Below are 17,561 nucleotides of genomic sequence, written 5' to 3'. Positions count from 1 at the left end.
AAAATGTACAATGTAACGTTGCAGCATTCCAGTTCTTAGATATGGTGGATGCATTATTTTTAGTTTTCAGGCTTTGTTTCCCTTTATTTTTAATTGGTAATCCTGCAAACACCACACTTCCTGTTCCTGTGTAGCTATACTCATTTACTCTAGTGTATCTATAGAGGAAGCCATGGTTGCCACCAGGCCCGGACTGGCCATAGGGCATACAAGGCATACAAGTTTGAGTTAGATAAGCCCAGCGCCTCCATCCTCCACACAAAGCTCTATCAGAGGCTGGGTGGAGCTGCTCTTTCTTTCCCCGCCCACACTCCTGGCAGACCTGTGTTGTCTGTAAAGAAGATTTGTGGGCGGGAAAGTTAAAACAAAGCAGTCAGCTCGGCATCCACATCCTTAGAAAAAAAAAAACGAGTGAGCCCCTCCTGGGACTGTCCATTATGTCCCATCCAAGTAAGTGACAACAAGCTTCTCCTCCCTCCCTTCCTGCTCTCTCTCCCCCCCTCTCTGCATATTAAGTGTTATATTACAGCAGCCTGTGACAGTTTCTTGCCCTTCTAGATGTTATGATGTGGGTTCACACTGGCAAGCTGCAGTTTAGCTGCAGTGCTGGTGTTCTGGCATGTTATGTTACCCTCCAGTCCCATAGACTTCTATTAGGTTGTACATTTTTGCTGCATGTCCTGAAAGTGCACAAAAAGTCCTGCATGCCGCATCTGTGGTGCAATTCCAAAAAATGCAGCAAAAACGCACAATTTCTAATTAGAAGTCTGAGGGACTGGGGCTATGGAAAACCGCCACAGTGGCGGCCTGTCCATTAAGGGCACACGGGCACTGCCCCCTCCATTATGCCACCCCCATATGTAAAATGGATAGATTTATGCCTGACCGGCCACTAAGATGGGGTAAGTGTCGGTCAGACAGCGAGTGAGTGGAGAGTGTGTCACAGTGGCTGCATTTGATGGGACAAAGTGACTGCATTTGATGGGGCACAGTGGCTGCATTTGATGTGACACAGTGGCTGCATTTGATGGGGCACAGTGGCTGCATTTGATGGGGCACAGTGGCTGCATTTGATGGGACAAAGTGGCTGCATTTGATGGGGCACAGTGGCTGCATTTGATGTGACACAGTGGCTGCATTTGATGGGGCACAGTGGCTGCATTTGATGGGGCACAGGGGCTGCATTTGATGGGGCACAGTGACTGCATTTGATGTGACACAATGGCTGCATTTGATGTAGCCCAGTGGCTGCATTTGATGGGGCACAGTGGCTGCATTTGATGGGGCACAACGGCTGCATTTGATGGGACAAAGTGGCTGCATTTGAGGGGACAAAGTGGCTGCATTTGATGTGACACAGTGGCTGCATTTGATGGGACACAATGGCTGGATTTGATATAGCACAGTAGCTGCATTTGATGGGGCACAGTGGCTGCATTTGATGGGGCACAACGGCTGCATTTGATAGGAAAAAGTGGCTGCATTTGATGGGCATTTGATGGGGCACAGTGGCTGCATTTGATGGGGCACAGTGGCTGCATATAATGGGGCACAGTGGCTGCATTTGATGGGGCACAACGGCTGCATTTGATGGGACAAAGTGGCTGCATTTGATGGGACAAAGTGGCTGCATTTGATGTGACACAGTGGCTGCATTTGATGGGACACAATGGCTGCATTTGATGTAGCACAGTGGCTGCATTTGATGGGGCACAGTGGCTGCATTTGATGGGGCACAACGGCTGCATTTGATGGGAAAAAGTGGCTGCATTTGATGGGCACAGTGGCTGCATTTGATGGGGCACAGTGGCTGCATTTGATGGGGCACAGTGGCTGCATTTGATAGGGCACAGTGGCTGCATATAATGGGGCACAGTGGCTGCATTTGATGTTTTTGTTCAGTTTGATTGCTTCCCCCCAAAAAAATGTTGAGCACCAGTGTGAGCCAAAAGGCTTGCACTCACAGATACTCCACTGAAAAGTTATCAATTCTCATGTCACTTTTCAGAGGCATTTGACAGACAGTAAGGAGGTGATACCTAATTTCCTCCCTGCCTGTTTTAACCTCAGCCAGTCCCTCCAGATATTTCACTTTGTACTCCACCTTATTTTCATTACTCTTTATAGGTATTAGATGTTCTCTTACCTTATTCTTTGCACATCTAATACATAATGAGAGTTCTGGAATTAAGGTGGAGTTCAAAGTGAATTTCTAAACCTAAGTTGAGAACCCCTTTCAGAAGATTTGAGGATATTATTAAACTCAGAGACTGGTGGACTTGTCTTAGGCCATCATAAATAGATTGAAATTCTGCCAGTTCAGCAGAAATTTCAATCTATCAATGTGCAGACTGGTTATACAGACTCCGATCTATCAACTGACTTCAGTACAACAATGGGAAATGTCGAACGATTTCTCTCTGTTCCAGCAATGTGGAGTGATTTCTCTCTCTGTGCCACAAATGTGGAGCAGTCTCTCTCTCTGTGCGGGCATCCCATCATTAACCCCCGCTGCGTGCCGCCCCCCCCCCCCCGGGCTGCTCAGTCTAAAATGCCCAGGCCTATTTTTTGTCCCAGTCCAGGCCTGGTTGCCACCCAGACTGAACTTCTAACATGTCTGCATCTGCTACTCATATTACTTTACTTGGGGGTTGGAAGATTACAAGTGTAGCAACCTCCTAGGCTAAGGATGCTGGGTACATTTCATGTGGCTTGCTCTGTAGCCAGAGAAGCTGTGATTTGCTGTTTTGATCCTGTTCCGGGCATTTAATTGATTCCCCTTGAGCCTACTAAGAACTTCCCAGAGCTCAGGGTTTGGAAATTCAAAGGCCCAGGCAGTAGGGTGACCACATTTCCAAACTGCCATTCAGGGAAATCCCCCTTGTGGTTGCAATTGCTGGTACCCGGCTAAAAAAGAATGGCGTGGGCCCCCCCCCCTAAAATCCATACCAGACCCTTATCACAGCAAGGATTCAGCTGTCAACGGGGGAAGCCCATTGACAACTGATGACTCATCGGTTGTTAAGGATGACGTGGCCCCACTCCTTAACAACCAGATTTTACTGCACCTTGATTTGGCAAAGCTTTACCCAATCAGGGTGCAGAATGCACTGTGCAGAGTGGCTGTGTCAGTTTCATTCCGGGACACTGTATTGTCCCGGAATGAAGGTGCCCGGGACTGACCTGCAAAATGTGGGACTGTCCCGGGCAATCCGGGACATGTGGTCACCCTACCAGGCAGGGCTCTTATCTTGCCCCAGTCAATCCCTGGGAAAATGTGCCCAGATGGTGGGTAGGAGGCAGGTTAAAAGCTGGGAGCCCAGGATGTGTTCTTCCCCTGGCGGAAGGGGGACCTTGTGCTTTAGGGGGCCTAATTAGCCTACTTGATTGGCTGCTGGATTACTCCCTCCCCTGGATCAAGCCCATGGCCTTGCTGCTACTGGGATCCATGAGTAGAGCTAAATCTCCTGAGCTACAGATTATCTATGGTCCCCAGCTATAAATGTTAAAAACTGTTCCAGTGTGTCTAGTGTTTTATTCTATCTTGTTATTTTCAGCTGCAAGAACCCAGACTCCTCCAAGCTGCTCCTAATAACTGCCCAAACATATCTTGTGGTCATCAGCTGCAGGAAACGAATGCCGCATACACACAGTCAGAATTTCTGCTGGAAAAAGTCAGACGGAATTTACCAGATATTCCGACCGTGTGTATGCCCCATCTGACTTTTTCCGTATATCAGAAATTCTGTTCGTCTGTATGGAATTCGGACGGAGCAAAAAAAAACATGCATGCACGGAAACAATTTGACGCATGCTCGGAAGCATTTGTAGGCTCGTCCTAGTGTTGTACATCACCGCGTTTTTGACGGTCGGAAATTTGGTGTGTCCGTGTGTATGCAAGACAGCTTGAGCGGAAAAACAGTTGGAGTTTATCCCGACGGAAAAAATGGTCCTGTGTATGCGGCATTAGACTGTTCAAGTCTACCTCCAAGTCCTACTTAGGCTCTACCACTCTTTTAGTCTACAGCTGGGAATGAAAGGGGTTGTAAACCCTCTTTTTTTATAAAAAACAAAACAAACATGTCATACTTACAAACACTGTTCAGTTTTTTTTTGCACAGAGTGGCCCCGATCGTCCTCTTCTGGGGTCCCCCGGCGGTGCTGGTGGCTCCTCCCCGCATCAGGTGTCCACCTCAAAAAAGCGATCTCCTTGGTGGACCCCCGTGTGGGCGCGCTCGTGAGTTCTGCTTCTGCGTGTATTCACCCCGGCGCCCGCGTCATTGGATTTGATTGACAGCAGCGGGAGCCAATGGCTCCGCTGCTATCAATCTATCCAATCAAGAGTCGGGACCCCATGCTGAGAGGGTGAGCGCGTCTCCGCCGAGAGAATGAAGGGGCTCAGGTAAGTAAAACGGGGGGCTGGGGGGCCTGTAAATGCCAGAAGTTTTTTCACCTTAATGCATTAAAGTGAAAAAACACAAGGGTTTACAACCCCTTGAAAGACTGTTGCTACTACCTAGTGGAGAGTCACCTTTACTAGTTTTGAACTTAAAAGCCCTTTCACGCTGCCAGCGCCCGAAAAATGCTGGAAAGCGCCGCTAAATCAAGCAATGCTTTACCATCATTTTTCGGGCGATAGAGGGGCGCTTTTAACCCCCGCTAGCGGCCGAATAAAGGGTTAAAAGTGGCCACAAAGTACTGCTGCTGAGGCGCTTTGTATGCTTTGGCAGCGCTTCCCATTAATTCCAATGGGAAGGGACGCTTTAGAAGCGGTTTATATACCGCTCCTAAAGCGCCTTAAAGAAGCTGCTTGCAGGACTTTTTTGACGTCCTGACAGGGCAGCGCCCCAGTGTGAAAGCACTCTGGCCAGTTACAAGTTTTCAGCAATAAAATAAATGAAAATTAGACTAGACTGCTCGTTGAGCCAGAGTGAGTAAACTGTTGCTGTGTGCCTGGCTATCTTTGTACTAATCTTGGGAAAGAACCTGTTAAATTATATCGGCTTGTAGGCAGGTTGAAAATGTGTACAGCTTAGTTAGCCAGCAGCTGGCCCAGGCTGGGAAAGGGTTAATTGTTTTTAGCTTAGTTCCTGTTTTTTTTGGTCCTAGCCAGCCCACTTGTTCTAAAAAAAGGGGGAGAGCTAATATCCAAAGAGGGGAAATGGGAATGCAGGTACCGCTGGGTTCAAGGGTTGCAGTCTCTTCATGTCGCTGCTGAAGGAACCAGGGATTGTGGAGGACACCCAAGCCATAGATAATGCCATAATGGCATTGTGGAGGTATGTCTGGACCACTACATTATTCTAGTTAGGATTAGGGACAAGACATTGTTCATGCTGTCATGTCCAGTAAAGTTATGTTAACCGTTTTGAGCCTGGTCTGTAGTTATATAAAGGAGTATTGGTTCTGGCATATTCCAAAAAATCTGGGTCTGTAAAGCACTACAGTGAATGAAGTAACACTGCTACAAAGGGTTAACTCAGCAAGTCAAGGAAGAGCAATGCTATTGCTATGGGTAACCAAGTGAAGGAACAAGCTACAAGCAACGAGCCATTAGGCATGATCACCAGTAAGGGTGACAGTTCCTCCAGAAGTGAGGAGGGTCAATGTTCTGGCTCCCTCCCTAGTGGTCAAAATCCAATAGCAACTGGATCGGAACCTGCTATATGAAGATCTATGGCCTGTGCATTAGGTATGGAAAGAGTTAAGTGAGAGCATGCATGAGGTCCATGCTAAGTGCCCAACAAGACCCCATTCTGTTACTGAGAGTGAGCTAACAGAAGTACGCTGGCCTGGTGGAGTGGGCCTAGGCTCTGCACATCCCTCCTAATGCAACTTACAAGGTACAGTGTGTAGTGACATGGGACAAGTCACTTTTCATAGGAACTCTGCACTTGATCACTGCACACATTTGAAACTCATCTTTAAGTTGGGGACCTCCGTAATGTTAGATTTTTCACATGACCGCAGTCTCCATCTGGTCCCGAGCATTGATGATTGCGCTTCACAGAGAGGTACCTCAGGTGCACCAGTGACCCCCACCCACACACTGGCGTAGTCAAAGAAGGAACCTGCCTATAGGTTCCTCTGAGGGTAGCGCTACATAAGAAAGATACATGTATGCTTCCAGTTTAATTTATAGGAAGTGAGACAGACACTGCATTCCTGGCAAGATCAACAGTTATTTTCTGTATTTGCCAAAATGTTCTTAGTCTGAAAAATAAAAGAAGACTAATGCAGTCACCAAATCTAGTAAGACTAGTAAGCTTCAATATATTATCCCTTATGGTTCAATAGCTTTTATTTATGTTAAACCTGATTAAAAGTCCACCTTTTCTCCTCCGCTATTCATACCACCCCCGGAAACCTTATACGCATATTAACTAATTAATTATGCTGCTGTTTTGATGTTTTATTTGTTTGTTTGTTTGTTTTTTTCATTATTTTCAGGCTGAGCACTTGGTATCACACAATCCTCTTCCTCCTTGTCTGTCCTCTGAGCTGGTTTGTCCCCAGTGATGTAGAAATTGGCACTGCCGCAATGTCGTCAGCTCTGCTCTCTGCACCAATACACAGTGATTTCAGGGTGTGGTGACGTCTCCACAGGGAACAAGCCCAAATGGGGCCACTCTCAATATGTCCATAGTCTCTCTGGTTGAATAAAGCTGGGTATCATTCAACCTTGAAGACTGAGGACATCTTGTGATGGAGAAGAGGTACTACGGGGGACAGCTCCCTCTTAAAGTATTGCTAGCCAGGGCTGCTTTTTTTTTTAACAGGCTGGGGGACACTTCTAAAAACATTTGAAGTTGGACTTTAGAAACAGGTTGAAAGGCCACAATTGGTAGAACTGCATTAGTGTGGTATTTGATTAATCCGTTATCTTTATAGCTATGCTCCACTACATACATTGATAGCAAACATGCAAATTCACAAAGGGGTTGATTTACTAAAGCCAATCTGTGAAGTCATAGTTACAGAACCAACTCCCTGATCCATGGTGGCATACAGGATTGGGGTGTTGGTTCTGGTACTTTACAGATGGGTCTCCTCGAGATTGATATGATGGACATACAGTGGGGCAAAAAAGTATTTAGTCAGCCACCAATTGTGCAAGTTCTCCCACTTAAAGTGATGAGAGAGGCCTGTAATTATCATCATAGGTATACCTCATCTATGAGAAACAAAATGTGGAAACAAATCCAGACAATCACATTGTCTGATTTGGAAATCATTTATTTGCAAATTATGGTGGAAAATAAGTATTTGGTCAATATCAAAAGTTCATCTCAATACTTTGTTATCTATCCTTTGTTGGCAATGACAGAGGTCAAATGTTTTCTGTAAGTCTTCACAAGGTTGTCATACACTGTTTCTGGTGTTGGCCCTTCCTCCATGCAGATCTCCTCTAGAGCAGTGATGTTTTGGGGCTGTCGCTGGACAACACAGACTTTAAACTCCCTCCAAAGGTTTTCTATGGGGTTGAGATCTGGAGCCTGGCTAGGCCACTCCAGGACCTTGAAATGCTTCTTACAAAGCCACCCCTTCGCTGCCCGGGCGGTGTGTTTGGGATCATTGTCATGCTGAAAGACCCAGCCGCATTTCATCTTCAATACCCTTGCTGATGGGGGGAGGTTTGCACTAAAAATCTCACGATACATGGCCCCATTCATTCTTTCATGTACACAGATCAGTCGTCCTGTTCCCTTTGCAGAGAAACAGCCCCAAAGCATGAAGTTGCCACCCCCATGCTTCACAGTAGGTATGGTGTTCTTTGGTTGCAACTTAGCATTCTCTCTCCTCCAAACACAACGAGTTGTGTTTCTACCAAACAGTTCTACTTTGATTTCATCTGACCATATGACATTCTCCCAATCCTCTTCTGGATCATCCAAATGCTCTCTAGAAAACCTCAGACGGGCCCAGACATGTACTGACTTAAGCAGGGGGACACGTCTGGCACTGCAGGATCTGAGTCCCTGGTGGCGTAGTGTGTTACTGATGGTAACCTTTCTTAAGTTGGTCCCAGCTCTCTGCAGGTCATTCACTAGGTCCCCCCCCCCAGTGTGGTTCTGGGATTTTTTCTCACCGTTCTTGTGATCGTTTTGACCCCACAGGGTGAGATCTTGCGTGGAGCCCCGGATCAAGGGAGATTATCAGTGGTCTTGTATGTCTTCCATTTTCTAATTATTGCTTCCACAGTTGATTTCTTCACACCAAGCAGCTTGCCTATTGCAGATTCAGTCTTCCCAGCCTGGTACGGGTCTACAATTTTGTTTTTGGTGTACTTTCGACAGCTCTTTGGTCTTCACCATAGTGGAGTTTGGAGTGTGACTGTTTGAGGTTGTGGACAGGTGTCTTTTATACTGATAACAAGTTCAAACAGGTGCCATTAATACAGGTAATGAGTGGAGGACTTTAAAGGTGCCTCTTAAAGAAGAAGATACAGGTCTGTGAGAGCCAGAAATCTTGCTTGTTTGTAGAGGAGACCAAATACTTATTTTCCACCATAATTTGCAAATAAATTATTTCCAAATCAGACAATGTGATTGTCGGGATTTGTTTTTACATTTTGACTCTCATAGTTGAGGTATACCTATGATGACAATTACAGGCCTCTCTCATCTTTTTAAGTGGGAGAACTTGCACAATTGGTGGCTGACTAAATACTGTTTTGCCCCACTGTATATTTCCTTATTCCTGGGACCTTTAACTGATTATATTTACCTACAGCAGTCAATGTTATACTCCATATATCTGGTCTTCCAAAAATATGGAGGTGGAACAATGTATGGATCAATACATTTTTATTATCTTTTGGAGTCTCTATTTTTTTGCGATCTGACATAACAGTGGTTGGCTTATATTATATATGACCGTGTGTTCTGGCCCACTTCCTGATGCTGCTCCCCTTTTATACGTCACTGCAGCCTGGGATGATGTGACCACTTCTTTGTACATATTTGTTGTTTTTACATTAGATGTTTCATTTTTGATGTACAGTATGTCATGCATGAGCATAATGTCTTGAAGAAGCGGCAATAACCGTAAAACACGTCACTGACTACATTTGACAGTAATTCCTCTATTTGATACATTGAATGGTTGATTATATGTATCTGTGTTTTTTTTTTATTTGTTTAATACATTTTCATATGTCTAATTTTTATGATACATTTGTTTCTTGATGTTTCATGTAAATACCGGTGGGCTGCCCTTGAACACCATTCTTTCTACTATTTTGTTTCTTGTGGGTTGGTCACCCCCCCAGTATAGGTCTGTTTTAGCTATAGCAATGACTGCTACTTTGTCAGCCACACATTTTCTACATTTATTAGTGTTAGGGTGCTGTACATAGCTTCCTGAAAACATCACAGTACCTGCCTCGGTACTCCTCGCTAGAGCCCTCAGCCCTGATAAAAGCAGTGGGATGGCTCTTGGGTAGAGTTATGCAAATATCAAAATGCCTTGATGGGTGGATGTCAGTCTTGAGAAGTGAGCATTCTTAGGCAGACTACATGTGCATGAAGTCTAGGTAACACCCATGTGAGGTGCTGGGCCTCCATTATTGAAAGAATTGAAACTCAATAAATAATAGGAGCAGGCTGGATTTAGAAAGGCTGAGGATAAAAGACCTCAATGATGCTCTATCTGATTTGCTGCAGCTTCCAATGCCCTCAATATGAAGGCCATTAGTGTGCAGTATGTCAGAGTAACCAATTTCACTACAAAATAGGAGCCTGTACAACTATAATTGAAGGTAAGACTGGAGTGTAGCTTTAAATAGACTTCTGAACATTAAAGCAGAGTTCCGCCCACATATTTTTTTTTATTTTTTTGGCATCCCCTCTGCTTGTCTACATAATATACATGAAATCATGTCTGCAATTCAATACCCTTTCGTGTACATGTTTTTTAGAATTCACTTACCTTAGATTGTGTCTTCCTGAGCACTTCCATCTTCATTGTGGGCATGTAAAGCCCACTAGGACTCTCTTCCGGGATAAGGTGCTGCTGGCTACCCAGCATGCACTTCCTGATCTTGTGCATGCGCATTGTAGGCAGAGCGTAGCTCAGACAGTGTGTCTGATTGCCATCACAACGGGTAGCGACGGAGGAAGGGCCCTCCCGGTTGTTTTGGCAACAGAGATTTTCTTGTGCATTAATCTTGTTGAAAATCTGCACAAATATCACCGCTATAGCTGCTCAAAAAACACCACCGTCACCGCAGTTTCCTGCTCTGTATACAAGCAGACTGGTAATGGCAACAAAGACCTTTTTTTCCCTTTTGCAAAATGGCGCTTAGATCCGCCTTTCATCGCTTAATTTCCTGTTTGGAAATAACGCAATGCTATCATTCGGCGAGGCCCACTGGCTCCTGGAAAATGATGATACACATCTCCCAGGAGTACAGGCGCCGCAGGATATGATGTACATCGCGAGGCCCGGAAATGGAAGATTACAAGGCACCCATTGGCCACAAGACAGATGCAGTAAGTAAAAAAAAATATTTGCCCGAATATGGTTATGCAGGCAGAAAGGAAATGTTTAATATAAAGATGAACATATGGGTGGAACTCCGCTTTAAGTCAGCTGTTAGTACCAATACAACAGAAAGAAATTTTCCCCATGCCATTTTCAGGAACGCCTTGTAATATTCTTGATTTAAAATATATGTGCCTTTTTTTTCCAAATATGCTAATATGGGGCCAAATTCTCAAAAGAGATACGCAGGCGGAACTGCTGTTCAGCCTGCGTATCTCTGGGCCTAACTTTGGAAACGATCCTCAAAAGGATTTTTCCAAAGTTAGGCAGAAGATCTGACATCTGTAAGACACTTACACTGTCAGATCTTAGGATGCAGTACCGCATCCGCCGCTGGGGGCATTTCGAGTCGAAATGCCGGCTAGCGTATGCAAATGAGTACTTAAGCAGATCCACAAAGCATTTAAGCTTTGTGTTTTCTGCATAAGTTACGATTTGCACGCGTTAAATTAGGGCTGGTTTTACAATGTGTAAAGTTAGTACACCATGTAAAACCAGACCTTTTTTTCGATCGCCGCAATTTTTTTTGAAATTTGATTTTTTTTTCCCGGCGAGTATTTTTTTTTTCACCCGTCGAAACTTTATTGTCCCGTCGCAATCCTCAAAGCCCAGCGTAAATTACGTTCGCGCGCTGCACGTCGGGAAAATTACGTCACACGCATGCGCAGTACGGCCGGTGCGGGAGCGCGCCTCATTTAAATTGTAATCGCCCCCCGGAGAGGAGGACCGCCTTGCGATGGAGGCACTTAAGTTACACGGCCTGAAATTTCTAGGTAAGTGCTTTGTGGATCGGGCACTTAGGTAGAAATTTAACGCCTGTGTAACTTAACTGCTGAAAGTTAAGTTAGGCGGCGTTTTTGAGAATTTGGCCCATGATTTCTAGCTCTTTTAGTTACCGGTAATCACATTTCTTTTCAACTTCCTGGCCCTTTAAGCGTTACCGTGTCATTACTGTGCTTGTATTGTGAAAATTATTTCTGCAGAGTTGAATATCATTTCAATTATTTGCAGTGTAAAGACCAATAGATTTATTCTCTGATCTAGATTATTTGAGTAATGTGCTGAAAAATTGGTTCCCGTGTTCGGGTCTCGAGCTTCATAAAATATGTGAAAATAAAACAGGTTCCACTCAGAAAATGAATACAGAGACTATGATCTATGTTCCCAGTGTCTTCAGGGAAAAATACTATTTGCTAAAGCTAATTTGTCTCAGTTCCTTGCCTATGCTGTGCTCAGATTTTGGCCTAGAAACAAGTTTCTGGAATTAGATTTACACAAAAGGGTTATAAAATGTACCTGTCGTGGAGGAAGCCCATTTTTTGGGTAGCTTTAAAGTAATACTAAAGTCCTGTTTTTTTTTTTTTGTTAAAAATATCAAACATTTATACTTTACACAGAGTTAAAAATATCAAACATGTTATGGATTTGCACAGAGCAGCCTTGATCTTCTTCTTCTCGGGTCTCTCTTTGACTCTCTTGGCCCCTCCCTCCTGACGAGTGCCCCCACAGCAAGCAGCTTGCTATGGGGGGCACCCGAGCCACAGCTCCCTGTGTCCATTCAAACACGGAGCGGCAGCCTGGCCCCACCCCCTTTCTCTCCTCATTGGCTGACTGATTAACAGCAGCGGAAGCCAATGGCACCACGCTGCTGTCTCGGCCAATGAGGAGGAGGATCCCGGGCAGACGAGACACTACTACAACATCGGTAGATAGGGCTCAGGTAAGTATTGGGGGGGCTTCTGCACACAGAAGGCTTTTTATCTTAATGCAGAGAATGCATTAAGATAAAAAAACTTCTGCCTTTACAATCACTTTAAATTAATGTTCATGGAATATTGGGAAAATGTATGCAACTCAGGAACACAATGATGTCACTCCTGTGGCTGTGGCACAGAGTTCTGAATGAATGGCATCCCTGGCTGCTGCTAGAGTAAATATGTCCTAAACGTGCAACATTTGGGAGTTATTTACTCTGACAGCAGATGGTGACACCACCGGTTCATGCATACTGGGCTCTGAATGGACTGTGCCATCCATTCAGAACTTTGTGCTGCAGCCACGGAGTGACATCATTGGCCATTCACACGGCTGAAGCCTGCGAACTCAGAAGGAAGACAGGGTCAAGATGGAAGCGCCTGCAGCAGTGACAGCACACTGCTGGAGGGCTTCATTTTCAGGTAAGTCTGTCATAATGCGCTAGTATGCAATGCATACTATGCAGTATGCATTGCATACCAGTATGCAGCGCATACTAGTACCTTTTAATTTAAAGCAGTTGCATACCCCACTTGCACATTTTTAACTACAGGTAAGCCTATAATAAGGCTTACCTGTTGGTAACATTAATATCTTGCATACTAGTATAATATTGCATACTAGTATGCAGCGCATACTAGCACCTTATGATTTAAAGCAGTTGCATACCCCACTTGCACATTTTTAACTACAGCCAGGTAAGCCTATAATAAGGCTTACCTGTTGGTAACATTAATATCTCCTAAACCTGTACGGTTTAGGAGATATTCACCTTGCATGCAGCCGCTGACGGATGCTGCTGAAAATTCAGAGCTCTTGGCCGATACAGGGACTCCCGCGCGCATGCGTGTGAGTGATGTCATTGTGGCTCCGGCCACTCACAGCGCCAAAGTAGCGAACCCAGAAGAAACGCAGAGGGAATATGTCAGCTCTCTCAGCGGTGACCAGGAGCGCTTTGTTCGATGGCCCCGTACACACGACCGAGTTTCTCGGCAGAATTCAGCCAGAAACTCGGTTCAGAGCTGAATTCTGCCGAGAAACCCGGCCGTGTGTACACTTTCGGCCGAGGAAGCCGACGAGGACCTCGGCGAGGAAATAGAGAACATGTTCTCTATTTCCTCGTTGTTCTATGGGAGAACTCGGCCCGCCGAGCTCCTCGGCGGCTCCAGGACTGAACTGGCCGAGGAACTCGATGTGTTTGGCACGTCGAGTTCCTCGGCCGTGTGTACGGGGCCTAAGGTAAGTATTTCATAATGAGCTTGTATGCAGTGCAAACGAATCAATATACGCTTATTTGGATTTTTTTTTAACCAAAAAATAATACATATTGGCCTAAATTGATGAAGACATTTTTTTTTTTATTGGATATGTTTTATAGCAGAAAGTAAATAAATATATATATTTTTTCTTTTTCCAAATTTTCTGTCTTTTGTTGTTTATAGTGGGAAAATACCAAATACCACCAAAACAAAGCTCTATTTATGGGGAAAAAAGGACATACATTTTATTTGTTGGATTGTAAGCTCTTCTGAGCAGGGCCCTCCTAATCCTCTTGTATTTTATTGTATTGTAACTGTACTGTCTCCCTTTTATATTGTAAAGCGCTGCATAAACTGTTGGCGCTATATAAATCCTGTATAATAATAATAATTTGGGTACAGCGTCGCACGACAACACAATTGTCAGTTAAATTAACGCAGTTCCGTATTGCAAAAAATGTCCTGCTCATAAAGGGGGGTAAACCTCCCGGAGCTCAAGTGGTTAATTTGTGTCTTTTATAGTCGCCTGCATATCTATGTACGGAAGTAAAGGTTCATTAATATTTCTTTTTTTTTTTTCATTACAGGCTTTTTTACCCAAATATCCACCTTAGCTGACGTACAAGAGAATGTTATGGCGTACCTCCATGTTTTAAGCAGACCCAAAGTTATTGATCAAGAACATGATGTTGTATGGACAGAAGCCTATATTGATAGCACGGTTAGTAGGCTCATTACTTTTTCACTACAGGACGTTGAAAACTGACTTAGAAGGTCGTATGGTTTGTTATCTAAAAACAATGTTATGTAACCTGCAAAGACTTCTTTCTTCTCTGTTTTATTTGAAGAACTTAATTACTTTGGTAAAATTCTAATCAAATCCTCGGTGGAAACCAATGCAATGTGCTATATGCTGGCAAAATGTTGACACGTGTTTCTCAACTTCAGCTAATCTTTTTAACAGTCATTATTTACCAAGTTTCTCCTAGTTTGCCTTGTACAAGTGCCCCTTAAATTGTATTTATTGTCGGGACTCCCTGAATGCATTTGAATGTATGAAAGCAAATCACTAAAGGGTAACTATATCTTAGTACTTTTTTGTTTGGTAAACTAATATTCTAGGATAAGATAGCAACACAATTAACTTAGTAAATCAAATTTGTTACTAGCTTGTTCCATTATGTTTGCAAGAAGTTTTTAAGATTCCACTGTACCCAACGGAGAAGGTTTGAAGATTGAATCGTTACAGCTGGATTCTGACCCTTTAGCATTCAACAAAATTGTAATATTTCTATTAAGGTGGAATGGATATTTCAAAGGATAAGTTGACCTTTCTGAAAAAAATAATGAATGTGTATACAGTATTTTGCAGAAAAAAAATTGCATTTTTTTTTTTCACAGGAGCCTGCAAAGTTTTTCACCCATGATTAGTGGATTACGGGTTCAACGTCAGGCTCCTGCAGACACTTCATACAGTTCTATGCCCATACCTCTGTAGGGGCTTTCAGTTGCAGAGCTGTAGGAAGTGTCAATGGACTACGAGTGTGCTAATGTGCACACCCATAGTCCATTGAGAACTACAAGTCCATCTGCCATGGTGGTAGTTTATTCATTCACAGATCTCTTTGGGAAGAACCCCCATGCACATTACTGGTAGTCTAAGGCCTTGTACACACGACCGTGGAACTCGACGGGTAAAACACGTCGTTTTGCTCGTTGAGTTCCTTGTTAGGCTGTCGAGGATCGTGCCAATTTTCTCCATTCCCATCGAGGAAAAAGAGAACATGCTCTCTTTTTGGCTCGTCGAGTTCCTCGACAGTTTCCTCGTCGAAAACTGTACACACGACCGTTTTCCTTGGCAAAAAAAACAAAACAGCAGTTTCTTGCTGTTTTTTGCCGAGAAACTCGGTCGTGTGTACGAGGCTTCACATAATTTACATTAAGATTTAGTAATACCACTCCTGTGCTGCTCAATGTTTTCTTAAGGACTTGCTTTACAGAAAGTTATTCCTCAGATCCACTGAACCTGGAGTGCCAGGATCTCCCCATTCTTCTTCATTCATTCTGTGATTCTGTGCTTTTTATGACTCTCCTGCTGCTCCTTGAATATTATGACACCTTTTACTAGATCTCCTGTCATCAGGGATGAGCTCTGATGAAGCAAAGCCCTTCTTCTTTACCAAGATGGCTACCTACACAGAGACAAAGTGTGGAACATAACTTTATAAGTCAGTAATGGGAAAGTATCTGCTGCTTGAAGTTGACAGGCAATATTTGTAACTAGATAGTTGCCCTCTTCCTACCATTTGAGGCACGTCTCCCATTATACAAGTCCTTTTTAACATTTCACTGTCCAGTTTTCAGTATTAATTTAGCTGCAAAAGAGGAGATACACTTGACATGTGTTTTATGTGAATCAGAAAAGTTATATCCGATTAGCGGTTCAACACCCAGTAGAGTTGGCACCACATCCCAAAAAGGTAATATATCAAATGGGAAGAAAGGAGGGATTTTAACGGTGCAGTTATTTAAGTAATGATGAGGAAAGATTGTATCTTTAGTAAAAAAAAAATTTTAATTGGTATAAAGTTAAAAACCATAGACAATATTTGTCCAAAAAAGAACAATGGTTCACTTAAATGGTGGTCATAACAAGCAGGTAAATGTTGAGAACTATCCAGACATGTTTCGCTGGATTGCTTCTTTAATTCGAACACCCCTGAAGAAGTAATCCAGCGAAACATGTCAGGATAGTGTGTGAACTACAATTTGTGGTAATTGGTATCTTCAAGGAATAATAAAATATAAGAATCACACTCTGTTGTAAATTCATGTTGGTGCTTTATTATAAAGTCTATAAAATGGCTGCATACATGTTGTCTCCACCCAAATATCCCCACCCTCTATACACGTTTCACCCCCAACCGGCTTGCGCACAAGGATAGAGTAGGTACAGGAAGTAGTAATGGGTAGGAAGTTTAATAAATCCACAAATTACAGGGTAGCTGTAATTCCCAAGCATCCACCACAGCTGTGACAATTAGTAGATATTAAAACTTCCTGCCTTCCACTACCTCCTGTACCTACTCTATCATTGTGAGCAAGACCCTTGGGGGTGAAAAATGTATATGGAGTGTGGTTATTTGGGTGGAGACAACATGCATGCAGGCTTTTTATGGACTATGCAATAAAACATCAAGATTACTTTACAATGGAGTGTGACTGCTGTCTTTCAATCTTCCTTGTTGGAGGGGAGATGAGCTGCAAGGAGCCAGCACCAGAATATTAGTGAATATTAACCGCTTCCCGACCGTCGCACAGAATGGCACGGGCAGGCAAATGGGCATACCTGTACATCCCTTTGAATTTGCCACCCGCGTGCCTCGGGAGTGTGCTTGCGGGTCCCGGGAACTCGATGTTTGCCGGCGCTCCACGGTTTGCGGTCAGGAGAGGCAGAACGGAAAGATGCCTATGTAAACACGGAATTTCCCTGTTCTGTTTCCTGTCATGGGGAGAAGTGATCACTGTTGTTTCACTGGTAGCCCATCACTCCCTGGGACACACTTAACCCCTTCATCGGCCCCTAGTGGTTAACCTCTTCCCTGCTGGTTTCATTTACACAGTTATTCATGCATTTTTATAGCACTGATCGCTGTATAAATGACAATGGTCCCAAAAATGTGTAAAAAGTGTCTGATGTGTCCGCCATAATGTCGCAGTCACGATAAAAATCGCAGATAGCCGCCATTACTAGTAAAAAAATTAATAATAAAAATGCCATAAAACTATCCCCTATTTTGTAGACACTATAGCTTATTGTGATATTTTTTTACCAAAAATATGTAGAAGAATACATATCGGCCTAAACTGAGGAAAAAAAAAGTTTTTTTATATATCTTTGGGAATATTTATTATAGCAAAAAGTTAAAAATATTGCTATTTTTTTTCAAAATTGTCACCCTTCTTTTGTTTATAGCGCAAAAAATAAAAATCGCAGAGGTG

General features: G+C 43.6%; 1 protein-coding gene across 3 annotated transcripts in view; it reads left to right on the top strand.

Moving 5' to 3' along the window:
* The window catches only part of CACNA2D3 (calcium voltage-gated channel auxiliary subunit alpha2delta 3), a 1,177,822-nt gene that overhangs the window by 681,638 nt on the left and 478,623 nt on the right, over nt 1-17,561 (top strand). For all 3 annotated transcript variants that reach the window (XM_040359261.1, XM_040359262.1, XM_040359264.1), the window contains one exon: nt 14,147-14,280. In XM_040359261.1, coding sequence (XP_040215195.1) covers nt 14,147-14,280 — 134 coding nt within the window. The remainder of the gene's footprint in view (nt 1-14,146; nt 14,281-17,561) is intronic.

The sequence above is a fragment of the Rana temporaria genome, chromosome 7, assembly GCF_905171775.1.
Source record: "Rana temporaria chromosome 7, aRanTem1.1, whole genome shotgun sequence".
In the NCBI taxonomy this organism is placed as follows: domain Eukaryota; kingdom Metazoa; phylum Chordata; class Amphibia; order Anura; family Ranidae; genus Rana; species Rana temporaria.
This window is presented reverse-complemented; position numbering and strand designations above follow the sequence as displayed.